Source organism: Camarhynchus parvulus, chromosome 2 (assembly GCF_901933205.1).
Source record: "Camarhynchus parvulus chromosome 2, STF_HiC, whole genome shotgun sequence".
Lineage (NCBI taxonomy): Eukaryota > Metazoa > Chordata > Aves > Passeriformes > Thraupidae > Camarhynchus > Camarhynchus parvulus.
This window is the reverse complement of record NC_044572.1, coordinates 100,274,177-100,301,835: the sequence shown is the minus strand read 5'-3', so window position 1 is coordinate 100,301,835 and position 27,659 is coordinate 100,274,177. Positions and strand designations below refer to the sequence as shown.

Below are 27,659 nucleotides of genomic sequence, written 5' to 3'. Positions count from 1 at the left end.
GGCTGTTTCTTTCCAAGACACCTAACATTTTTTTACACTTAGAAAGTCAACAGAACAGGAAACTAACATGGAGAGGAGGCAAAGAATCCTTAATTTTACAGTTAGGCTTTTTTTTTATTTCAATCAATAGTTTAACAAGTGCTTAAACTTCCCCAGCAGTTTAATCTGGAACATAGTTGAGAAGAAAAATATCTTCTATAACTTTACAAAAATTAAAAAAGATTTTTTTTTTTTTTAAAATCCTGCACTTTAGGCAAGCACGCTCCGACTCAAGCAAGACTGACATTATATCCTAAAATACAGACTTCTTTTCATAGAAATGACATTCTACCCCAGGACAGCAGGCACAATAAGTAAATGGTATAGAAACAGAGCAAGAACACTTGTTTTGACTTTTCTGATCCCTTTTGTCCTATTTCTTGAATAGAGCCTCTTAAAACAATTTGCCTAAGAACTTCTTTAGGTTGCCATTTCTTCTGTTAGGTGGATCCTTGAGTAGGATATTACTGAGGGAAAAGCTTTCACCTGTCTTGGCAACACTGGCAGCAGCTGAAGATACCAACATTAATGGATTAATTTTTTTTAAACCTTCTGCATTTCAGCAAGGGACAAATCACCCAGCTTGCAGGTCTTCCACTGCTAAACCACTTGCAGCTTAATTTCTTCAGCAGCCAGGGCTGCCAGCACATGAGGTCAGGTTGGAGAAATAAAATGAATGGAATATATTGTGTCACATATGTATGTGGTGCTGTGAGAAAGTTAATTTAGTGAGTGATGAAACCAAAAGAGGGGGTAAGCTTAGCTCCTCGTTCTGTGCCTGCAAGCAAGGAGAAGCCTCACAGAAAATACAGACTAGCACATAAACTATGTACTCTGAAGACTTACAGCTTTGTCCAACTTGACTTGTATTGGCTAAAAGAAAAATTAAAAATATACAGGCATGTGGAGGTAAGCTGGTGCAGCAAATGCTAAGAACCTAGATCATAAAATTGTTTCTGTCAACACTACAAATAAACTACAGAAGTCCCCAATCAGATTTCATGTAATGCATTGTGAAGACCTTTTAAAAATACTTCCTTTTTAAGTGTCTTTAAATAACAGGGGAAAAAAGAACATTTATTGTACAATTTGTACAGTGAGTTACATTTGCATGTAGTCTAACCATAAACCTTTTAAAACCTAGACCTTTGCAAGTCTGTGATTCAAAACAGCTGAGATGTGAATGTGCTTTTAGAGGTTATAACTAGACAGATCTTTTTCTTGAAACTGTTGCAACATTTTTGATATTAGACAATTTACAGAGGAGCCACAAGGCACTAACAAACTGTAAATGATTGCCCTGATAAGTATAGAAAATAATGCTGTGGAACAGCTCCTTTGGTCTTTGCTTTCATCCTGCATCACAAGCATGTGCAGATTCAAGCTGGGATCGAGTGTGTGTGGCACTTGCACAGGCAAGTGACATAGTCTGACAACTTCTAACCACGGATATTTTTTCAGAGATAGTACCACATGGGAATGGTCGATGGTGGTAAAAGTAGCTTGTCTTGTGTGATCTAAGGAATGCCACACAGTACCCATCCTTTAAAATAAAGCCTAGTGTGAATTCACTCCTGGTGCTAGATCTCAAATAGAAGTCAGAAATGCAGCAGGTACTTAGGGGACTTGTTTGACTGTAACAGCTCAGTAGCTCAGTTAGAGATATGCTGGTATCACTCTGCTGACTACAAAACTCAATCTAGAGAAAACCAAACTCCATGCTGGTTCATAACTACTCTGTCAGAGGTATCCTGTCTCCTTCTTGACCCTTTATATAAAACTCTGCTCCCCACCAGCAACTGATCCAGAGCTGGCTCTTCAAGTAGGTTTGACTGCATGGAGCAAAAAACACATCAAGAAATGCTGATCAGAACAGTTGTTGTTCATAGGGCTCAATTCATCATGGTGAGCTGGCTTTCAGATCCTTCCAACAGGCTGAAGGAGGATCTGTCATCAAATGGATGGATAAACACTTTGGTGATTACTGAGCCAACCAGAGCTCCATTTCTGACTCTTAAGTAACAGTTTTCTGTGAGTTTTTATTTGTCTGAGGAAAAAATATGAAAGACGTGGTCTGACTCAGCAGAGCATCTATCTATGATACTGCTCCTTCCCTCTATCCTCCTGCTGTCTCAAAACTAGGTGAACTGATTCTGTTCCAACTCTGAGGAAATTCACATCCATGTTTTCAAGGAATGCTTTTGCTATAGTAGTCAGTATGAAGACTCACTGTGTAAAGTTGAAAGACTTTCATTCAAAACATACTTTCCCTAGGATACTGAAAATAATACATTAAAGGTTCTTTTTCTGACACAGTACTGGGCTGGGCAGCTAGCAGCTGCTTATGCTTTGAAGAAACACTACAACTTTTTTCCTTATGTTTCTTACAGATGTTCCTGCTCTTCCTGTGAGCCAAAATGCGTACATCAGTAAAAGCCACAGTCCAAATGCAAGATTAAGCTACGTTCTCAGTTCATTCCCCATTAAAGCAGGGGAACGTGGTTCATCTATGAACTTCCAACCCCTTGCTGGCCTTAAACATCTCCCCTACTGCTTCCAGAGTCTGCTCTGATTTGCATCAGTGCACAAAAGCATGTATTCACCACTGAGAGAAACCTGAGAGTTTCCAGGGCAGGCTCTAGTTGACAAATGCTCTCTGAGGGCTGTGTCTATTCACCTTCCCAGCAGTGTCTCCCCGTACCAATGCTGATTTAAGCTCTATGAAACCGTGGCATGAGTTGGGACACTTCAGCAAGGAGAAAAGGAAGGATGTGGTTGCATTAGTGCATCTCTTGCTCCTCTCTCTCTAAGACTAAGCCGGTGTTCCTCCATCTGAGGGTGTGTTTCCAGCTGCTTTCTTGCTCTACCAGGAACCACAGCGTGTTTGCTGCTGTAACCCTTTTCCCTGTTCTTACATGAGGTCACATGACTAAAAAGATGCTGCAAAATAGGGCTGCAGAGCACATTAGATCCCATTTCTTTACTCTGCCCACCCAGCTGACCCAAGTACGGCACATGGAGTATGTAAGGCCTCAGGAATATGGGAAGAGAAGTCTTTCCCTGCAGCCTTGTATTGGCAGCTTACCTGCACTCTGTGCATCTGACAGGAAAATTGCTGCTGCTAGCTGGCTTTGAGGGGGCTTCGTTGTAGCTACTCTCTAGATACAAAGGGAGGCCTCGAAGCAATTACATAGCCAAGTTAATTGAATGAGAAAATACTAAACCACTGGTTATTTTTACAACTTAATGATTGTAAAATAGCTTAAATTACTTGCAGTATTTTTGTTTTAATTAGGGGTATCAACCATTTAGCGCTTTTTGAACAGAGGGCTGTTGATTTGCTGATTCTTTCTGTATTATGAGCTGTGAGATAATGGCAAGATAAATCTTTGTGGGTTTCCTCTTTATATACATATTTACATCAGAGCTGTGAAGTCAGAGGGGGAAGCTGCTATCACAGTACTGGCACAACACCGAGCCCTTCCCCAGAGCTAAATTCTGATGAGAAATCAGGCAGTGGGGATAAGAGTACCACAACAGTAAGATGGCAGAGATGACTGAAGCAGGATCATAGAGTTCATCCCAGCAGTTAAAAAAAAAAAACATAAAAGGAGACCCCTTCCCTCCCCCCAGAAGTCTGCAGTCCTAAAGTGCAATTACTTTTGTGCAGTCGTGTCAGGCCAGGGATCAGACTGGATGAAGTTCAAAGCACAAACATCAAACGAGTGCCGTTTGGGATTCGAGGAGGAAGAGGGAAGTAAGGAAAAGAACAACAGTTCTCAGGCATTCAAGTGCATCAAGAAAATAAATGTCCTTTTCTGTCTGAAGAAAAACAACCCCCAGTCTGGTGGAATCCTGGCTCTGTAGTCATGAAAAATAAGTTTTCCCCACTTCTAGCTGAGAATGTCCCAATATGACACAGTACAAATAAACAGCAGAGCAAGAGCTGGGGTGCTGGGATATTTTTCCGGTGCCCTGCTGCTGTACAGCCTGATTTTATTCTCCTCGTGTGACTCTTCAGGTCTGGGTACTGATGAGGCACACTGAATTAAAGGCATCTGGTAGGAAGTGGCTCTTTTCTCGGGTCGGTCGGGGCTGGAGCCGTCGCTGGGTCTCTGGCCGTTGTAGAGCAGGTACCTGCCCCAGGCATCCTGCTCCATCTTGAAGATTTCGTACTCGGTGTGAGGTAGGCGGATGCCGAGCGCGATGCAGCCGTTCGTGTGGGTGACGTCCTGCTGAACCCCAACCTGCCAGGATCCCTGTGCTCCACACTCGTTCCCGTTGAAGACATTGAGCAGCGAGGCTGTGGATATATCCATGGGAGTGACCTTCATGTGGTTCACTGTGAGAAAGGAAGAGGGGAGCTGTTAGCAGAGGGACAAAAACAAAAGCAAAGCCAATATGCAGATTGGGGCACACCTGTTAAATCAAAATTGTCTCCCCTTGTTCCTTCTTAAATTAGTTTTTCACATTACAGGTGTGGCCAGCAAATCTAGGAGCATCATTTTATGTCTTTGTCTGTGCAAAAATTGCTTTTTGCAAAGAGCAACCCCCCTCCAACTCGGTTGAAGAAAACCTGATGGCCACGTATCTCAGCCAGAGATTAAGCAGAGCTTTTTATAAATTCCAGACAATCCTTCACAGATAAAGCCTGGTTGGTTATACTAGGAGATAAGGAAAAAAGGAAACAATAAAACTTTACTCATGTTTTATTACTGTCCGTATTAATTCGTAAGTGGAGCATTTACCACATATTTTTCATCATTTCTTAACATTTGCTAGCTACCCTGCAAACCTAATAAAATAATTTGTTCCCACTGGGAAATCTGTAAAACAACACAGTTGCACTATCATCCTATATTACCTGTCCTTTTTTGCATGAATTATAAAATATAGATGACCTACAGAAAGATGTTTTTTCTCATCTCTCAACAATGACTTCAGCTTGCAGTATCAAATGTAGAACTGCTGCAGTTTCTTTAGTTCTAACATGCTTGTATTTCAAAGGAGTTTAAGGCATATAAAGTTTCATTTTCCAGCCAAGTTAAAGAAGTTGAGAAAAGCCAAAATGAATGAGCCTGCAGAAGCTAAATAGACATTTTTCCTGGTGTGTGTTTGACATTGTATATCAAGAAAAAGGGATCTGAATGGATTGGTGCTGACCAAAACAGAAGCAAATAACCATCCCTCATGCCTCCCAACATACCAAAATCCCAAATTCTCTTGTAGATAATTTTATAGTGGGATTTGTTGTGAGCTTTTCCTGAGCTTTTATAAACAGTAATTTGATTCAATGGCTCTACAATTCACATTATTTACTCTAGCTGGAGTAAAAGGTAATTTATAGAAATTGAACCTGAAAGTTTTACCTAAGCCAAATTAGTGACCTTGATCTGTAAGGTACATTGGCACAACATAAACCAGAAATGCAAACTGGATTTCATGCCAGGACTTGAGCTGGGACATGCTGCACATGCAGCTCTAAAGAGCCAAAGTTCTGACAGGAAAGGGGTATCTCCCACCTCCAACAAAAATCTCAGATAAATAAATTATTTCTTCTAGTTGGACACTTTTCTAAATTAGACCCATGCAAGATGCTTTACACTTCTAATGTGGTAACTGAAATAAGGAGAAGAGCTCTACAGAGGGCTTGAGGCTACCAGAGGCTCCGCTGGGGCTGGTGCCGTGGTGGGATGTTGTGTTTTGGAGATGTTTGTTTGTGTGAGTGGCTCAGGCCCCTGAGCTCTTTTTAAGCAGGGTTCCATGGGGCTGTTTGCACAAGAAAGCTTCTCAGCCATGGGTGGCATCACCACTGAGAGCTGCTTTCCAAAGTACCCGATGGGTTTGGGTTAGATACATTGTGTCTTCGCTCTGGCATCGTTAATCAGAGCTGTCTTTAGGGACACCCTTATTTGCTTGAGGGCCCCTTGGGAGCACATGAAAAGATGCATGCCGCTGCATCTGTTTTCCACAGAAAATTATTTATACCACTTCAGATCTGAAATGCCTTCTGAAGATGCTTTTTTCTCTCTATGGAAGGAGCCCTAGGACACAGATCTAACCACTTCTCTTAGAGGCATGACATCTGGACACTGGACTTCAAGATCACTAAGTAATGTGGAGTCTTATTTTCTTATGTGTACTTAAGGATCTCTGCCTCAAATGAGTATTGCTTCAGTGGTGTGAAATGCCATGCAGCTGTATAGTTTGGCTGGGCATTCACACAATGCCTGCAAACTTCCCAAGAAATGATGAACTCCTGAAAATCCCAGAAAAAAATCATGAGCAACCAAATCATTATGAGCAAACTGCTCTGGTCCATAAATACATCTGTCCCCATTGTATCAAGCTACTCTACCTTTGAACACAAACTCCGTGCCACCCATGACTTTGGACGAGTGGACTCCGCGGCTGTAGCGTCCCTTGGCATAGATGGTGAAGGTGGGGTGCTTGCAGATGGGGTCGGAGTAGTGGTAGTAGTGGCCCTCCCAGGTGTTGTTGTTATCGTGGAAGATGAAGTGCCGAGTGAGGAAGAGCACCTCCGGCCGCACCTCGCAGCGCTGGCTCACCCACTCTCCGTGCAGCCCGATGGTCAGGTCCGCCTTGGGGGGCAGGATGGGCGGGTGGTGCTCGTCCGAGCGGTAGATGATCCTGCAGGCGATGCACTTGTGGTCGTGGTTCTGAAAGAAAGCAGAGAGGAACCCTCAGTAGGCATCACCTGGGATACAGGGCAATGCATCAGGCTAGCCACTTCATGCTGAAGTGACACCAGCTCCACATTTTAAGGAATGCATTGTCATTTCTGATCTTGTCAGTGGTACTATTTGGTTTTGTATTTGTATGACTGCACAGCAGATGAGCATGTAAGAAATCAATTCTCTTGTCTGCATTTATCAGAAATGAACATTTTAGTTCAGGACCTAGAAAAGGCTGACTTTATCCTTCAAATCATACAAGAAGCTGGCAGATGGTAATTTACTATGATACGGATTTTGCAATGCTTGTGTCAGAAATCAAGACATTTGCTGAACTCTTATTTGTCTGTCTTTTAGTTGTTAACTTTAAGTACTATAGATAAACATGGGTGTTATAAGGACTTCTTTCTTTTTAGATGGCACCTTGGGAGAATAGAAACCAGTGCTTTTTAAACTCTTTCAGCTTTGCTGAGCCCTAACACAAGTTTGGGAAGTGTGTGATATGGCTGGTTGCTGCTGGACATGGTGAAAGCTTTATGGCTCTCTCCAGCAGGAACAGGGGCTGTGGTACATGCTGAGCTCCAGGGTGGCTCACCACTGTGGGCCATGCAGCAGCCTCAACCAGCCAAGTACCCCTGGCCCCAAATGTGAGTACCTGGGGTGTCTTAGGAGGGGTCTGCAGGCTCCAAGTCTGTGGCAGGAGTGGAGAAATTTCAGGCTGAGGCTCCCACCTCCTGAGCAACACCATTTATAGCTACTTTGCATAGACCATTATTCTACATCCTAGGGACATAGAACAGCATTGACTTCACTATTGCTTAAAAGACTTTGGATGACTATCTGGTCTGGGACGGGGCAAATATAAATCCTGTTTAATATGTGTAAAAGACATATATTGTGGGTGTTGTAAGTTGATTCACTGAAGCTACCTACAGTCATTTTATTGGAGGAATTCAGGGCACTAATGAAGATTGTGTGAATGTCACCTCTAAACTGAGCCAGAGCTGAAGGCAGTGAGAAATGCTGACTTCATAGCAGCTCATGTGGACTTTAAGAGCAGCGAATATGAGCATTTATGTTACAGAGGGTGCTCAGAGAGGCCTCAGAAAAGAGGGCTGGAAAGGTGTACATAGAAGTATTTCTGTAAATCTCCCAGATAGCTGCATGTTGAGCTTTAACTCACAGCTTGAATGTGGTGGATGTGAGTAACCTGCCAGTGCACCTCCCTCTCTCCAGGAAGGATGAAGGAGAATCCTTGAGAGATGAAAGCACAGGATCTGTGCTGGTTGATCTGAACCACTGCTGGCCAACAGCTCTGCTCTGAGGAGGAAGGAGGTTGGACTTGGTGACCTCCTGAGGTCTTTCCACCCCTAAACACATGGTCTTCTGGAGACCACATGGGCTGACATGCTCTTAAAGTGGATGTAGTCCTTTCCCACTGTGGAGCTTGTTACCAAATTTTAAGATACGTTTTTTTGCAGCTAAACTCTGCAAGCAGGTTGAGGTCTGTCAGTACTTTAGTGAAATACAAAGAAGATTTAATTGAGTAATTTAACTGCAGCTGGTGAAGTTAGTGCAGATATATCCACAAAAAGTATCTTTCAATTGTCATAGAAATAATGTTTTTTTTCTGTAGATGAACATGCCAGTGCCTTTTAACCACACATTTCTGTCCTGCCATGGGGCAGACTGGCTGCACTGTTCCCTGACACATAAAGGGCAATGATGACAGTAACTTTATGGCTTTGATTGCCCTGCTCACAAAGCCAGAAAAAGCAAGAAAAAGACAGTGCTATAAAGCTAAAAATAACTTATATAAGTTGAATCTATCAATAGTAGGAGAGAATTTCTGCTATAGTCCCTTCTCTCCTGAAGTGAATTTAAAAGCTTCTGTCATCTCCCAGAGGAGACCCTGGCAGAGCAGTATTTTGGTTTGGTTTATATTCACGTTTCCTTCCAGGAGTCCATCCTCCAAAACCAGTTTATGAGCCAAGGCAATTTAACCTGGGAAGCAGTCATTCCTGTTGCCCTTGTTGAAAATCTGAAGAAAACCAAAGAACAACTCAGCCTTTTTTCTTTTTTGATCACCACTGGCCACCATTACACTGTGAGCAGAGGTGACTCCTTTGGCAAACCACAGGAAGGTGCCTGTTAACTCTCTGTTACTGGCCTGTATTCACCCAGCTCTTTGACCACTGTGGTCCTGAACTACTGTAGCTCTGTGCAGCCCTTCTAATTGTGAAGGCTTTGCCCCAGCTGTGAGGGTCTGGCCAGCTGGGCTGCTAAGGAATGTCCCACCTGAAGGCCTTCTAGTCACTGACAGCGTGCCCAAATGAAGGGGCTGAGGTAACCAGAAACTTTTTGCATCAAACCGCGAGTGCAGCAGGGAGAGGTTGGGGTGGTGAGGGAGGAAGCAGAAACATCCCTTTCACAGCTGCGAGACACCAGCTGGCTTCAGCCCCTTGCTGGAGCTACTCTGAATCCATTGCTTTCTTGAGACCAGCATTTGAATCTAAGCCCACATAAACCTTTTTTGCTGTGATACTATCTTTCACAACGTTATAAACTTCTTAGTGGAAGAATATGCCACGTATAAACTCCCTCAGTATGATTTTTTGCCCAAGTAATGGGCAAGGGAAAAAGCAAGTTCTGTTATGAGGCAATTTGGCTTAATTATGGAGTAATTTATGTTTAACAATTGACTGTATATTTCGCTCTTGCTTTTTTAGGTCAGCTGCTCTTGGCTCTTAATTACACTATCTGAGGCTTTGCAAATCACTCCCTTTCCATGTGTTTCAGGGAAAGATTATTTTATAAAAACAGGCATTCAAAGAAAATAGGAACAGAGACAAAGGACGTTTGAGTCCAAACAGGATTAAGAACTCTCTAGTAAAAAGCTCATTGGGGCATGACATAAACTAAAAAGCAATAAAATGAGCAGGAGACAGGATGAACATCAGTTCTACATTTTGATTATCTTAGGTGCACAGTGCAGTATTTTTAATACTGGGGCCTTGCTAGAAGGACTGTGCCCTAAAATAGCTGGAAGATTCCTTCCCATGATGGGTGGCTCCTTGCAGCTCTGCAGTGCCAAAGCCTTAGTGACAACATTCCTCATCCTTCCAGGTGTTTCTTTAAAGCCAATTTCTGAACTAATCCACAAAGCCATGTGTGGCAAAACAAGCCTGAATCTCTGGCTGAAAACTCAGTTTTTGTAGCTGGGGAGAAAATAGCTTAGGATCTAAAAATTCCCACCAACATTTTTTCTTATCACTGTCCTTCTGTCTCAGCTGAAGTGGTAATAAGGACAGAGAGCTCTGGAAGCCAAGCAAGGGGGATTCCAATTAAAAAAAGCAAACAAAGATGAGGTTCCTTCATCTTTTTCCCAATTGCTATGGATAGTCAGAAATATAAACACTCCCAGCACAGTTTAATTTTCTCTTAAGTTCTCTGGAATTCTACGGCTGCTTAAGACTAATTATCTGACATTGGCTCTGCCACATAGCATGTGACTGGGTCTGTCATGTTGTACCCAGCATATCCTTTTTGCAGGGAGACATGAGATGAGAGAGCAGGCATCGGATTTCCTTAGGCATGGGCTGAGGCTTGAACTGTGTGTGCAGTACAGATCTAACCAGAATCCTGGGATGTTGTAGGGGCCAACAGCCACAAAAGCTGGGGTAAGAAACTCCATGTGAATGCACGTATTACCATGAGGGGAAGTGCTGAAAAAGAGGCGAAAGAAAAGCCAGACTCAGCTATGGCCTTGCACACCTCCCGAATGCCACGTGTCACGGGCAGGACTGGAATGAATCATGCCTGGTCAGGATGCTTTAAACCTCACCACCCAAGGAAACACAGTACCAGGTGTTAGTGTTAGTAACTAGTGCTCCCAGGATGAGTATAAATGGAAATTCTTGGGAGAACATCAATTCAAGGAAATGCTTCCAGCTCAACAAAAAAGTTGGATGGCTTTGCTTCACACTGCCAAGGAGCCAAGTCCACAGGAAGGACACATTTATGAATTGCTCAGGATAGTATCAGGCTCTCTCCTCCACCACTGTAGATAACTGCAGACCAAGACAACACTTTAAAAAACGACCACAAATTCTCTCCAGTACAAAAGTGATAATTTGCAGGCTTTGCATGACCTCATATGAAGCTGAGTTGACTAATGTGCATTAGCCCGGCTCTGGGGAGTTGACAAGCACGGCTGACACAGTTATAACTCAGCCTGCCAAATGGAATGAAGAAAAACTAAGATTTAAAACTTTAATTAAAAATCTTGGGGCAAAAAAAAAGGCTGGAGAGAGCGGTAACTTCTTTGCAGAGCTGTCAGATGGATATTTCTTTTGGTAGGGAACAGAGGTGCTGCAAGCAGGAAGGAGGGTGGAGATATGCTCAGATTTATCTGCAAATGTGTACCATATATTCTAAGATATTGAGGAATGGTTTTTATTAACTGCTCTTATGAAGGGAAAGATAGTGAAGGAATCTCAAGGCACTAGCATTACACAACTGTCTGATCTATGATGTTGATTCTGTTGCACAACCCTGCATAAAACTGAAATAAACAACACCAATATGAAATGCAAAAGTCTTCTGGTTGTTCTTCTCTGGTATAAATGACTTCAGTGTGGGCAAAAGACAAGAACAAAGAGAAAACCAGACTTCTCAGATGAATGTGCTTGCATGTCATCTGTCCCATTAAAATGATACTAAATTATGGTGAAATGAATGTTTTATGAAGTATTAACAAAAAAAATTCCTGGAAAACCCGAAGGGACAGCTTGAATGTCCATTTTCAAGAATAAAGTATTCCCAAATAAAGCTGCCTTATGTATTTTTTATGCCCTTAAAAAGCATCCTATCTAGCCCTCTAAACCATGCAATATCACCACTGAGTCTTCCCTGCCCTTTTACAATGATGAAGCCACTGTGCTAAGATGCCAAAGGAAGGTGTCAGTAGTTTAGATACATATGCTGAGTTGACCTGGAGGCCTGGGTTAGGCTAAATAGTAAATGTTGATCCCTGGTGCCACATTTGAGTTGCGGCAGGCTTTTACTGCAGCTGCAGAGCAGACAGTGCTCAGTGCAGACGTGGCACCTTCAAAGGCGCAGGGCCGCGGCCGACAGTGCTGCCAAGCACGGCCAGGGCCACCCTCAGCTAAAAGCTGCTGGCTTCCTCATCTCTGTAGGGCACCACACACACTGTTACTGTTCATAAACCTAGAATTAACCCACTTGAGCATTCTTCTGAATATTTCTACCTTGCTTCCCCTCATAATTTTCCTAACCAAGAGCCCTTTTCAAGTAAAAACAGACAAAAGGCACCCTTCAAGTGTTGCCTAAATCTACAAGTCTAGTGGCACTACTCGGGCAACAAAGGAGTTGTGCCTGCCAAAACTGTGCTTTTTGGTTGAGTTTTGCATATTTCTCTGAGGTGCTTCACATGCTTAACATCTATTTATTAACTTATGATTGCATTTCCCTGGGAGCTTCACAAGTACATAGCATTCCCCTAGAGATGAAGTCATTGTGTTTCAAAGAGATGAAGACTCAAATTTTTGAAAAGCACAGAAAACCTTGCACACTCTGCTCTTTCCTGGCTAAAGGAAAGCCCAAGCACCAGTCTTTCTCCATACACTGAATCTGTATCAGCTGCAAATTCCAAGTGCAGCTGGAAGTCAGGTCCCAGAGGTAAATAAAGTTGTAATAGGAATTCATTCATTAGAGTCACATTTTAAAGGGAAAACATCTTACTGAAAGAGTGTGTCCAGCAACTGATTGAGCATGACAAAGAGTGAAGGTTATCCTAGAGCGCTTTTTAGGTTTCTTGTGATGTTCCAGGCCATGTCAGCCTTATTCCTAAGTAATGATCTAATCAGAATGACCGGTCATCACAGCCCTGCTCTGATATTTCCAGTTACTCTGTCACATGATGAAATAGCACAAGGAGTTCTTTGTTTACAAAGCAATATTGCTGAGGCAATTACATGTGAAATAAGTCTCCCAGTACTGATATTATACACATTTTCTGTAGTTTAGAGTAGACATTTCTGAAGATATTTTCTGTCCTGCACAGAGAACGAATACTGCATTCAAGCCTTCCTTCACGCTACAAGTCCCTGTATACTTTTGTGATATTACAACTAACCAGGGAGCCTCCTTGGTGTTGTCCTAATTGGGAACATTTTGTGTAACATATGTGATGATGGCCAAGCAGTTCCCCCATCCTGCCCTTCCCAGCCATGTGCTCTCTCACGCTGGCTGAAGAAGCTCCATGTGTGATAGCCTGAATCACACGATAAACTTGCAATGTCAAGAGACATCAAAGATCTTCATCTCCATTCATCAGCCAGTCCTAACTGGTATCTTGAGCCAGGTCAGAAAATGGCCAAGATAAATCTATATAGTGACCTATTCATCATCTGCACTCAAGAACTTCCACATATTTTACAGGAGGAATTTGTTTAAGGTATGTTCTTATCTAAGAGAATTCGTAAAGCCTTTAGAGATGACATATTATATGTTTTTATAGGCTCCCTGATTCTATATGAACACTTGAGATACAGTAATCTGTGAATTTATTCAGATTTGTAGATCAGCATAAAGCTGTCTGGTTTTTGGACAGCCCTTTTGATTTACCATCCCGTGGTGAAATCGCTGCAGGAATTTGGAAAAGGTCCAATTCTATTTGTTTAAAGTCCTGATCATGTGGCTTTGGCATTCCTAACATATCCAGCAATCATTTGTTTTTAATTACCATTCATTTCAACCACATAAGTAATGAATGTGGCTACCACATCCAACTTACAGGCTATGTAAACTCTTGGGCTGGGTGGAACTTTCTTCTATATAGAGGCTTAACTATAAATTTAACTCAAAATGTGAATCCTCTTAACTTATTTTAGGCAGGCCTTTATGAGTCTAAAATATAAATAAATAAAAAGGAAATGAAAAAAGCCTTAAATGAAAGATTCCACACAATACACCTGATTCACTTCAGAAGCAATTTCCTGGCCTCCCCAACCTCTTGGTATGACTGTAGAAACCTTAAAAAAACAAGTTGATTTAACGTTTCTATTTATTCATGGTGTCCAGTTTCCAGAGGAGTCTGTGACTTGTAGTTTTAAACTCAATTTAGCATTTAAACTCATTTTCAGCTGGGTCCCAGTGGAGCAACAATTAAAAAAGGAAAAGAGTTCAAAAAGGAAGGGTTATAACCTTTCAATGGTATGTTTGCCTGGACTTCAAGAAAAAAAAGGGAAAAAAGCACTTCTGTTACTATTCTTCCTGCATTTGGCAAACAGTAGGTCAGAGTGCCTGTTGAGAACCTGTTGGTATAGGGATCTTCATGCTTAGATGCAAACCAACAAACCCACATCCTGGAATCTTTCATGGCAGCTGAAGCAAAGGTTCATTTTTTATGGTATTGCTATTTATATCATGCTGAAAGCCTAATACCAGCAGGCCCAGCTTCTCTTAGCTAACCTGTCTCAAGAAACACACTTCTCTTATGCAGAAGTGTGGTCCCTTAAATTTGAACGTTGTATTTTAGAGCCACTGTATTTTAGAGAGAAAAAGGGATGCTACGGTAGCAGAACACACAGGCAGGAAAATCATTACCTAAAATTACAGCAGGCCTGGACAACAATCTTAATTTTCTAAAGCTGTCTGAAAGTACATCTGACTGCTCTGACTGTAATGAAATTACTACAAGGTGGAAGTGTAGGTATTTGCTGTCTTAAGTATCAGCCCAGAATAAAATATCTAGATTAGACCAAAAAAATACTCAGCTACAGTGATTTAAATCAAGATTTTGTCTCTGTTTCAAGCGGTTGGAAAAAGATCTACAATGTTTTATAGAACAGATACAATATAGTGGTGTCTGATAATTTCTATCTACAGATACCTGCAAGGGAGAGATCTAGCAAAGAACCCTCACACCCAAGTCAGTAAAGTGAAAGTTGATGTGGTTAATTAAAGAAAACCAAAATTTTGCAGAAGATTGTGCTGTGGTACATCTTCTGCTGCTGAAACTCTCTATTTTGGGAAGGTAAGTTTAAAAAGAAAATTCAAACTTGTCCTTGGTAACTTGAAGACAGCAGAAGAATGACAGAAATTACCACAGTTTTCATAAAGGTTTTCATAAAGCAAAACAGTTGACTGTGGATTAAAATGATCCCTAGGCCAGGCTACAAAGCAATTAAAGGCAGATCACATAATGCTGTGTTTCCTGCTGTTGCTGATAAGCTGTAACTGATTTTTGAACCGTTTGTGATGAGATGATTAAAAATGGTGGTAACCCATTAGCTGGAAGTGATGCTGTGGCAATGCCCAGCTGGAGCACACTGATGGCAGCAGCACCTGGCAATGTGGTTCCAATTGCTGCCTGCCTTTGAAATGTCACCAGGAAAGATCTATAACAGCCTTCCTGCTACAGGCCATCAGTGTCTGTGCTTCCGGTTTGAGTTTTATTTAGCTTACTATGGGTTGATCAATTCCCGATGAAGCTGAGGGCACTTTGAGGCCCCTTTGAAAACTGAATTATCAAATGGAATTAGAGCCCAATTCAAAATTCACCTGTTTTTAATTTCATTAATGTGTGTGCCTACGTCTGGATCCATGACCTGTGCAGTCCTTCAGTTTTTTTCCCTTCATGCTGCCCCTTCCATGTGTTTACCTTCCAATTTCCTTGTCTTCTCTTCAGGTTATGGATCACCTAACTTCCATACGCTGATATTCATATTTGATTTCGTCTCTCCCTGGTCCCCCACCACAGCTATAGAAGTATCCACTGATGCCTGTTCCTCTTCTGCTGTCTCAGTTCTATATGAAACCTTCCTCTCAGCTGCTAGCCTACAGCCATGGTCCCAGACAACCACTTCCACTTCTGCCTACAAGTCTCTGATTCCATCTTCAGAGTGGCCTTTAATGAGTTTACTTCATGAGATTATTTTTTTACATATTTGCAGTCACATAAACCGCAGCAAAGTTACTGTTCTCACAAAGTAAGTTCTGTTATCTTCTGTTAATTATGGCTGCAATCAACCCCCTGTATTAGAAGCATGTGTAGATTTTAGGTTACATCAGTGCACTTACTCAAAAGAACTGAGTGATTTGGGCTTTATCAGCAATATCTTAAAAAGAGGATACATGCAAACCCCCACACACGGTACCTTGGCATTTTGAAGAGGAGGCTGGTAACTAGAGGGCCGATAGAACCTCCTCTGAGTAGCATCAGTGTGAATGTCTCCGAGGAATAGCTCCTCCACAAGGTGGTCTACATTGAGGTGCAGGTACTGCTTCTCCACACGGATCAGCTGGAGCTCGTGCATGGCAAAATTCAGAGCTTTGGTGCATTCACAGCCGTTCTCTTCTCTCAGCAAATCATAGCTCACATCCTGCTCCCAGGGACTATCTCCTGGGACAAATCCAGGACATGTCTGGTTCACCAACTCACTTAATTTTTTGGCTACTGCTTCATTGTGGCATATGATCTGCACGCTGCGGAGCTGATAGTCGGCCTCGGTGCCGCCGCGGATGATCCAGGACGCCTGCCGGAGGCGAATTTTGCCGCGTATGACCAAGGTGTAGATGGGATTGGTGCAGCGATTGCCTCCGTAGTAGAACTGATAGGCCTTAAAGGTGTTGTTGTGGTAGAACCTGTAAGACCTTGTGATGAACTCTGGGCCTGCTCTAACTTCGCAGCTGTGGGAGGAAAGAAAGTGTGGAAACAAAATTTTAGCAAGGTGGCACATCATGGGCAACATGACCCACATGGGTCCACAGAGACACCTGGGTGCTTAAATCCCTCCAGCAGGAATAGGAGTAAATAGGAACTAGGCATCTGTGGCCTGCCAATTATCCAACAATTCCCCCTGCTGCTGTTAATACACTGCTTCATGGTGATCATATCTAAAGGCTTTATCTTGTAGGCTTAAATACTTTGAATTGTGTTTTGCTTTTGCCTTTTGTCTAGGGACCACCATGTGACTCAATTCTTTGTTGAAAATAGTAGCAGCTTATTAACATCTATTGCTCTCTTTTGCATGGTAGATTTAACAGAATGACTGATAACATCAGAAAGTGAAATGTCATATGTCCAGGGAACAGCAAAAAGAACTGGCTTATAAGCTGCTCTAGAAGCTTCTCTGTGTAACTCCACCATCTCTATGGATATGCAGAATCATATCCTGAGCTTTTCCACTCAAAAATTCAACAGGGGTGGCATTTAATGCAAACTTCTGATTGTTAATCCAAAACTTCCCCCCCCACCCCCAGCTTTATTTTTTCTGGAAGTGTGAATGGCAGTTAAGTTCCACTTCCTCTAGGAAGCCCTTCTGTGCCTTCAAACCCGTTCCCCTTGTCACCTCTACTCTGCTTAATATAAACAGAACTGTAGAATTGTTAAGGTTGGAAAAGACCTCTAAGACCATTGAGTCCAGCCATTAACCCAGCACCACAATGTTCACCACCAAGCCACACCCCAAGTGCCACATCCACACGTCTTTTGAACACTTCCAGAGATGCTAACTCCACCACTTCCCCAGGCAGCCTATTCCAATGCCTGACCACTCTTACAGTGAATAAATTTTTCTTAATATCTAATCTAAACCTCCCCTGGTGTAACCTGAGACCATTTCCTCTCATCCTGAAATACACTGTTAAAAAAAACCCCAGTCTTTCCTACTACAAGTCACTTCCAATGAGCTTATGATTATTGCCTGCTGAGACACAGAAAGCAAAATAGCTCTCTGAAACACAAGTCACCAGGTATAAAGAGTAACAGAACTAGTGAAATACAGCTTCTTAATTTCTTTTGCTAATAAAACCTGTGCTAGACCCATGCTCTGAAAACAAGGACCCATTCAATGGATCTAATGCATGGAGACAAATATAGTACAATGTTATGTTTGAATGAGCATCCATTTTGGCAGCTTGGTAGCCTCCTTCCTATTCAGAGAGATTTAAAGATATTTCACAGCATGCTGTTTAAAATCCAGACAATAAATTGATTCATCAAGACAGCTTTATGGCACGCTATTTTAATGTTCATAATGCTGCTCCTTCTCCTTTTATGCATAAACATATAGAGAGCATCTGGAATTTAGAGCATCACCATATTAAAGAAAATATTTCTGTTGTTGAAAGTGGGAATATTCATCCCTCCCTCTCTGCTTTTTTATCATCTTCTCTTCCCCATCCCAAGCATCTTGTTTTATCTTTCCTTACCCAGTAGAGACCCAGTGGCCCTCAATATTGGGAGGCATCTGTACGGTGATGCGGGCTCCATTGTGAAGGTGCTTCAGCATATGATGGCACTGTGACTCCTTGAAAGCCCTCCAGGCACTCTTCTCCAGGGACCGAGGGTAGGTCCTGCTGTCGGGGTGCAGAAGAGCAGAACCTTCTCCCAGCCCTGTGACAGAAAGGGTAAATTACATCATGAGACCCTGCTGAGTAGGGCTTCAATGTGATAAAGGACATTGTGACCACCTTGTGTTGAATGACACTTGTTCATATTGTTATGTGTCTGGGCAAATACTGTTTACATTTATTTTCTCATATGAAAACAAACAAAAAAAAATAATGGGAAGCTCTTCCTTTCTGTCACACCACTCATAATCCACTAAATAAATTTATGAAATAAACTGAGGAAAAGAGCTCGAATGGAAGTGCTGTGTTTCCACACCCAGATGTGGCTCTGAAACTGAACTTTATAGACACCTCTGTAATCTCTGGTCAGGACAATCAAAAACCTAGACTTTCAAACTTTCAGAAAGTTGCATCCAGATCCGGACACAAACTTTGCGGTTTCAGCCCTCCTCTAATTTGAACGCTTCTATAATAAACTTGCAAATAAAGACTGCTCTTTAAAGTCAAGGGAAAACAGATATTAAAAGCAAAGCCTCTGCACACAGGAAGCCTCTGTGATGACTGAGGTGGTCAATTAAAGGCAGATCCTTCTATTTTTATTTTAAAGGGGAAAAGGAATTTCAAAAGCTAACTTTATCTCCAGCACACAGTAATTTTGGTTTCTAGTAATGTATACATACAAAATCTACCAGCATGCTCTCTACACAATATTAATTGAACAAAATGAATACATAGCTTCAAAAGGAATGTGCCTTTACTCTTTTAGACACAGATTGTTCTTAGATATGTTGGAAAACATGGATCAAAAGAAAACCCCACATCTAAGGGTTAAAAGGTGACAAACATGAACCTTACATAACATGTTGGAAACTCTATTACATTGCCAGAAGGAATTTGAGCACCAGAGGGCTACAAAATGGATAAGGGGTGGGGTAAAGGGGCTGTTTGAGTGCCTGGGAAGTTGGGGCAGCCATCTCAGGAAAGGGATGTCTCCCTGTAAAATGCTTCCAGGGGCAGGGTCTGGGATTCATCCCCATATTTTGTGCTGCCTTCTCAGCTGACCTGGATAAGAAACAGGGCTGTTGGGGATCACCAGTGGGAGCCACCCAGTACAGGATCCTATGCTTTATGCCCCAGGCCCCATCTGACATTTGGGCACATGCCTAGTGTTAGGTAGACACTTTCTTAAGTCTTTCCCATTTCCTATTAAAAATAAAAAAAAAAAAAAAAAAAAAAAAAAAAAAAAAAAAAAAAAGGTGATTCATTATGTTGGCTAGGTCTTAGATCTTCTGGAAGAAACTTGGGTAGCACCTGGGAAAATGGCATTGCCAAAATTATAAATACATGTCAACCATTTAAAAACAGCAATTCCTCAGCTAAACAGAAGCAAAGACTTGTCCAGGAGATAGGGTAAAAATTATCAGAAAGAATACAACAAATACTTTAACCTAAACAGTGCTCACCATTGAACAATACTAGAATTTAATGAGATTAATGAATACAACCTCACAAAATCTTTTCTGGAAAATCTGATAGCTTTATGTTGCAGGTTACAAACAGTTCTTCAATGTGAATGAGAATTTATGGCCTTGCTTTCTATAGGGTAATAAATACTAGGGATACTTTGATATTTGAGCACACTGCCTGAGATGCTCTTACAGAAGCCTGATTTTCAGGGGATCACTATTTCTCCCTTTCTGGAAGTCAGAAATTTCTCAGGTATTTCTATACTGCTGAGCAGAGTCACTCATGCTAGCACCAAACAACTCCCACTCTGCAGCCAGAAATGGTATAGCCATGACAGGGTGATGCTCTGCCTGAACTGACTACATCTTTGGAGAGGCAGGATTGACTAGGTTGTGTCTGTGCTTCATGTCCATGCAAGGTACATGGCAGAGGTTGTAGCCACCAGTGCTATCTTTCAACATGGTGTCTCCTGCAGACAAATTATCTCACACTGAAAAAAGACTTTGAAAATTCACATTTCCTTTGAAGTTGTTAAACGTTTGAAATTTGCCATCAGAAGGTTTTGAAATTGTTCAACTGGCTATTTTCAATGCATATTTATTGTACCACTTGCCTTTATGCAGCTGTATTTTGCCTAGTTCATGTCATATGACTCATGAATACAGATGCATTTAGAAATGATTTATTCATTTAGACATACTTCGGGATTTGATTTCTTCAAGCAAAAATCCTTCTTTGGGAGGACACCATCTTGCATGCACACATATCAAAGAAAAAAACTCAGTAACCACATCAGACATTCCAAATTATTCCCTGAAGGAAATAATGAAAAGAAGTTTTTGAAAAGGAGTCAAACTTTATGTGGTATTATGCAGCGTCTTCTTTGATACAGCTCAGAAGCAATTGTATCTCAGCTCTCCATGTCACATGAGTGTAGCTCTGTCTGTAACTTGCAAATGATAAACTGCAGCTAGGGAATGGAAGGGAGATTTCCATTGATAGGCCTAGAGGAAAAGAGGGTATTTGCTGGGGACTCTGTCCATCTAACTGTGACAAATGAAGGTAAGAACAAATTCAGATAATCAAGAGAGGCATGAGAACATAATGAAAGCTGCAGAGACACAGGGAGAGATGTAGAAAACACACACAAAGAATGGTTTGGGCTGGAAGAGACATTAAAAATTATCCAGTTCCACTTCCCCCTGACCATGGGCAGGGACACCTTCTACAGGACCAGATTGGTCAAGGCCCCATCTAGCCTGGCCTTGAACACTTCCAGGGATGAGGCATCCACAACTTTCCTAGGCAACTTGTTCCACTGCCTCATCACTCTCACAGTAAAGATTTTCTTCCTAAAGAAAGACCTAAACCTGCCCTCTTTCAGTTTAAAGCTGTTCCCCTTGTCCTACCACTACATGCCTCTGTAAAAAGTCCCTCTCCAGTTCTCTTGCAGGATCTCTTTAGGTTCTGGAAGGTGCTCTAAAGTTTCCCCAGAGCCTTCTCTTCTGCAGGCTGAACAGCCCCAGCTCTATCAGCCTGTTGCCACAGGAGAGGTGCTCCAGCCCTCTGAGTATCTTTGTGTCCTCCTTTGGACTTGTTCCACCATGCCCACGTACTTCTTATGCTGGGGACCCCAGAACTGGACACAGTACTTGAAGTGAGATCTCCCCAGAGCAGAGGGACAGAATCCTCTGCCTTGCCCTGCTGCCCACTCTGCTTTGGATGCAGCCTGGGATGTTTGGCTTTCTGGGCTCTGAGTGCACATATTGAGCTTCTCATCAACCAACACCTCCAAGTCTTTGTCCTTGGGGCTGCTCTCAATAATGCTAAACGACATCACAGAACCAGAATATCAGAATATGAAATACAGAATAAAATTGAGACACAGCAATGGGACCAATACCTGTGTTTGACTTGCTGGAGCAAGGAAATACTTAATTTAGTGCAAACTTCTTCCTTACAAAGAAGTCATTTCAACACTTTTGTAGTTACTGACATATGCCTGTAGATACAGCTGCCACACAAAGGCGATATAACTTCCCCTTGTACCATCTGCAGGTCAAACACTGAGACCAGTGATATGCTCCCCACACAGAGCAGTAAATCGAACACCATCTTCTGTGTTTTTCCTCACAGCAGGTGCTCAGAGGCAGTGCAGTGCCCCTCTGCTCCACCCTTGGCCGTGCACACGAGGTGTTCTGCAAAACCGAGGAACTGCAGGGATGATTCACTTATTTTAAAAGATCCATTTGGCCATGTTAAATGAGACATTGCTGGAAAGGCTCAAGGTTAAAACATGCATTCACAAAACTGGGAAAAGAATTTCATGACTCTTTAGAAGCCCACTTTGGATAGTAGATGCAGTTGCAACATAGTTGGAGCCATTACTTTCATTCAGAGAGATCCAAGTCTGCTATTCTCTATAGCACTGACAGATGGTAGGTTTCAGTATCTCCATGACTGAGTATCTCAGACTCAACTGAGAATATTTCAGACTCTCTCTGACTGACTGTTTGAATTTTTGTGTATTATGAAGGAATATTACCCACTTGTTAAAAAATATAAACCCAAAATACACCCACTATGTTACTACTCAAAAGTGAGACAGAATTCAAACAAACAAACAAAAAACCACCTTTGCATTATACCAATAACAATAATTTTGTGAGGCTTCTGGTTGGCTCTCACTTCAGTTACACCACAACCAGAGATTGGTATGATTGTATCCCCCACCCCACAGCATTTGTTTTCACAAAGAGCAAGTCCAAAAGGAAAAGGAAAATTCCAGAATCCACTTGAAATATCAGGTGGCAAAACAAAAGCATGTTATGCTTTTGTTTCAAAACTCAAGTGCTATCAGTGACACAGCTTTAGCATGAAACTAACTGAATATAGCATGAGATGCACTACAGCTCACTGGGGATCCCTGCCCAGACCCTCAGAGATCACACAGATCTTTGAGGGCCTGTGATCTCAGATCACACTTTACAGGATCCAACATCCATCTGAGTGGGAAAGCGGAGGCCGGTACCACTGCCATGCCAGTAAGATGTGGATGGGAGCATGCACCACACCAGACAGAGGGCTTCAGGCTCTCATGTTGACCTATAAACCTGTATCTGATGTGGGAACAACCATTCAAGATAAAAATAATTGTTGAGGGAAGATAGGTTACTTTCAAGTTCTTCAAAGATTTCTGCACATAGCTGCTAGTAAAATACAGATCTTAAAAGGGCAATCTGTTGGCAGCATTACCCAAACGTGTTTCAAAAATGGTTATGAAAAAGCTCTCTGCCAACATTTCTGAAAAAAACTGCAAGCTGCTAGAATGAATGTTTTGGTTTTCTGAAAAATAGCATGCAAATACTGTACAACAGCAACAAAGATAATACGTAGAGTTATGCTTGAATACAGATAGTTTTAATTTAATTTGTGCCTCAACACCCAGGCCAAATTCTGTTCAGAGCTATGCCAGACTGCTAAAGCGCAAGGCAAATAATCTTAAACTGTTTAGATTTTATCACTTTAATGAACGTCTCTACCAGAATCTAAACCACGTCTTCGAGCATGTCCAAGTGTAGCTCTTTAAACCAGTCTGAAAGCTACCAGGTGTTCAGCAGGTTCATCCTTTGCTAGATTGTTGGAGAGATGTTTCTACCTCAGAGTAGGGTTCAAACCTGGCTTTAGACTGGGATTGCTCAGCAGGAACCACTTAACTTTTTTTTTTCCTAATTTCTAGTGATGTAAATACAGAAGAACAAAATTTTATTATGAAGTAAAACAACCTCGAGTGATAGCATAGCATAAGTTCAAAATAAGCAATGGCTTAATCTCTGACAGAAATATTTTAACATTCAGGCTTTATTCCTGCAGCAACCTCTTTTCAAGTTAGAACTTGTCTGAAACTGGAAAAACCTTACAACAGATAAAGAATAATTGGCTGGATTAACTTTATAGCTCTCCTTATCTAGGCAGCTGCCCTGCACAATTAAATAAATAGACATTTGGATCATGCTCTTTCTTGATGTGGGATAGTGTCAGATAATGCCTATGACAGGCTTTTAGCTCCAGTGCAAGCTTACACAATTGCCATGGAGAATATAATGTCCTGTTACCAAGCCACGAGCTGTGTTTACCAGTGTTTTCCCTGCACTTGAAACTTCAAAGAGTCCTCGCAAGACTGGGGCCCAAATTAGCTACTACAAACAAAAGGGTTGGGAAAGAAAAGCCGGGTTTTATGGCCAGGGAAGCAGACAGGACAATAACTTCCTTTCACATGTATCTGCTGCCGCTCTTGTGCACACAGAGTTTCCAAGTGCAGCTTTCGAAGAGAGGAAAAATGAATACTTCAGAGCACAGAAGATCCTGAGGAGGGATCCAAAGTATGTTTACACGGGACAGGTAAAAAGAAACCCTCTCAAAGATGACAGGGCCAGCATGGAGGTCCCTGTTATCCTGTATCATGGTCCTTATTCAAAGTCCTCTCTTGGAAGAGGTCAGAGAACCAAGAGCCAAGCCGTTACACAGCCCATAACCTCTACTTAGCTGAAGTTCTTAATTGGGATGGCTGCTGCTACGTGTGCAAGGTGAAATGGCACTGCCCAGAGTGAGGGTTTCTTTATGAAACACTGAAGGGTTAAAGCCCATCTTCTTTCAGGGCAGTGAGAACTCTGCCCCTGACAGGAATGGGCAATGTTGGGATATCAGTGCAGTTCAGTATCAATGGTAGTTTGGTCTTGCCCTCTTCACAAGAAACATCTGCCCTCTGTCAGAGCATCTGCTCGTCCTGTACCCCACCTTGGTACTGGGGTTTATTCTCGCAGAACTGCCCCAAGCTCCCCTGGGACTCGTGTCTGGGTGAAGACAGTACTAAACAAACTCACTACATATAATCCTGCCCTCTATCAGCCCTAATAATCACCTCACTAATGAAATCCTACCCTTGCCTTGAATAGCTGAAGGTATTTTGCCTCCAGTGTGGTTGAGGCAAATTTTGGGCCCCATTGTGTGCCAGCCTACTTTCTACAGACACCCTACAGAGCACAAAAAAGTTGCTCTCTCTGTTGATGACATCAACATCTTACCACTGTCAAGCTACAAAAATGAGTGAAATGGAATTTACACTGACAAACTTGTGAATAAAATTTAGTCCATCTTCTAACTCTCCCTGCAAATTCTCCAACTCTTACACTAAGCACTGTGTCTTCCCATCTTTTTATTGTCTTCCAGATTTTGAAATGCATTATTTAACTGAGGAAACAGATCACATATGTCTCTAGCACAGAGCACAATATATGTTCATTCTATGGTTATGGGTATTTATATCCCCTGATGCATTTACTTACTATTTTCCTGAAAAGTTTTTAAATAAAACACTACTATATAACTAATTTAAGCAACATTGCCAGAAAACGTCTAAAGCATAAGAAGTTTTGCTCTGAAAAGCCTATCAGTCTTGTTTTCATCATCTTTATTAGTACCATTTCCATGATGTTATCGACTAATTGTTTTAAAGTTTCTAACTCATTACTCTAACAGTAGCATAATCAGAAATAGACTAAAGCTTTTTTTTAAGCATCTGTATTTATAAAAAGAAAAGGTTATGTTTACAAAATAAATTAGCCAAATTTGTTTTCAATCCACTTGAACGTAGCTCTTATTATTCAGGTTTTTGGACTTGAATGATCTTAGTGTTTGACATCTGAAACTTCTGTGGCTTTTGTCTAAGCAAAGAAAACAGTGATAATGGACAACTTCCAGCTGCAAACCTGTTTTTTTTTTGGTTTTTTTTTGGGTAACACTGTACATGTACAGGTTTTATTTTGATTAATGAAGACTAGTTTTTCCAAATTTCAACTCAGTGACATTAAAGCGGGCATTTCTTAATGTAATGAAAGCAGAAGCTCTAGCCTCACAGGACATTTTAACTTCTGTCACAAAGCTTTAAGCCCTAAAAAGCCTCAACCACCCACCCACTCACTCACTTTTAACCCTCAAATTGCCATATGGGATAGAAATCTAGAAAGAAAACACTGCACGCTGCAAAGAGGCTTAACACTGCAATCCCCTGGGATTGCTGGTTATTCTTACACATTAGCAATTTGGGATAGCTGTGGATCAAAGGATGCTTCTACTGACTTTATGGCATGGATGCAAAAGCTCTAGACCAAGTTAAAGCCAACAGGATAAAGACATTTCCATGGGCTATATTTCAGTGCCACTGATACAATTTTCAAGTTTGTAAGAAGGCAGTAGTTTCCAAACTCTTGAAACTCTGATCCAAACTGTGAACTGCTACATTACCAAGGTACTTGTCTTCATATACAAGGCAGTGAGTTGTATCTTTCCATGAGAACTTTGGTTTATGTTATTTGGTGAAATATAACTGCAGATGGAAGAAAAGGATGACTTTTCTTCATCATCCTCTTTTGGCAGCTGCTGTTTTGATCTGATCACTGGCCCTGATTTGTTTCCTGCTCCAGCCAGCATTCAGCTCTGCTCTGTAATTCCAAGCAGATGAGCCAGGGAGTCCAACCCTGCAATTACACCTCCTCTCTTTACCCTCTAACTTCAAGTCTCCCATTTCAACTTTTACATCTCAGATCACAGAGTTTAAAGAACACCTCTGGCGTCCTGTCAGGTCTGGCTCAGCTAAACATGTTTCTACGCTCTCCGGATCTCATAGCTGAGCTGTGAGAAGAGTATAAACCCCCTCCTGGGGATCAGAGCCTCCTACTCTTTCTTTCTCTAAACAAAATATACCATCAGAAGCCCATGCTCTTTATTATTTATTAAATACCATAGTGTGCGCTTAGCACTTGTACAAACACAGAGAGAGACAATCCCTGCTTCACAAAATCAACCCCAGGAATAGCTTTGAAATCCTTAACCCCAGCTCACAGATCTCCCACTGAATCCATGTAGGTCACTTGCATTTTAACAGTTAAAAAAATTCCTCTTTTTATGACTAAGCTTGGGGTCCTAAGAAATTTAACTGATGGACGCTGGATGCTACAAAGGACTTCGGAATTAGGAACACTCTTCAAAATGATACTGTAACCGTGTAGCTTGAGTCGCACTTTCAGAAGGATATCATACCCAGATTTTTCAAATCTGGCTGCCAAATGTTAGACATACCTAAGCAGCTCATTAAACTGCCTCCTTTTCAGAAGTTTCTCTTGAAGAACACCGGCTTTCTGGAAAGATGGGTTATCTGTTTAAAGGCCTAAAAATGAATTTACAAGCTGAACTTTCAAGTTTAAATACGCTGACTTTTTTCACTAAAATTTCGCCTGCTGTGCAGCTTCAGAGAGATGTCACTCCAGGTTAAACTGAGAGGCTGTCAAAGCAGGGCTGTGTGTAATAACACCAAGAATTTTTGTGCTCTGCAGCAAAACAATTTTAGTTGCGCACAAGATCCGGTGCTGGCACACTTTGCTACCGAAGGCTTCCCAGGTAACATCTCCACGCCAAAAAACGCTTCCCGATAAGAGGAAGAACGCGGGCCCCGCAGGGCGTCTCGGCCAAACGCGCCGGAGTTCGGCAGCGCCAGCTCTTGCCGGAGGTGAGTAAAGAAACTTTGTGTGAGGTGCCCGGACCAACTGCTCCATCCAAGGAACTGCAACGCAATCCGCCGACACACGCTCGGGAGCAGGGCGCTTTCGGCGTGGTTTTACCCGCGCCGGCGGTGCCGCTCCCACGCGTGCTGCGCAGGGGCGCCGCTCACACGGGGGTCAGGCAGAGCCAGCGGGGGCTGCCCGCTTCCCATCTTCCCATCCTCCGCCCCGGGCAGGCGGGACCCAGCGCCCGCGGCCACCACGGGAGAGCGCACCCACCCGCGCCCCCAGAGCGGCTCTGCGCCCCCTCGCACCCCAGCGGCTTTCGGGGCACCCCGCGGGCCGAGCCCCGCCGGCAGCGCACTCACCGTGCAGCAGCAGGGCTGGGAACAGGTACCGCATCAGGCCGCCGTACGGGGCGGACATCTCCCCGCTCGCTGCGCTCCTCGCCCGCTCCTGCGCTCCGGCCGCCGCCACTCCCGCCGCGCCGCCCGCGCCTCAGCGCCGCCGCGGGCAGCCCACG

General features: G+C 42.5%; 1 protein-coding gene across 1 annotated transcript; it reads right to left on the bottom strand.

Moving 5' to 3' along the window:
* Positions 1-89: 89 nt before the first annotated feature.
* On the bottom strand, positions 90-27,659 carry APCDD1 (APC down-regulated 1). Its single transcript, XM_030970022.1, has 5 exons — positions 27,505-27,659; positions 17,973-18,156; positions 15,917-16,448; positions 6,398-6,719; positions 90-4,381 (listed from the first exon to the last, which is right to left on the bottom strand). The coding sequence occupies exons 1-5, from the start codon at positions 27,560-27,562 to the stop codon at positions 3,933-3,935; spliced, it is 1,545 nt and encodes a 514-aa protein (XP_030825882.1). The 5' UTR covers positions 27,563-27,659; the 3' UTR covers positions 90-3,932.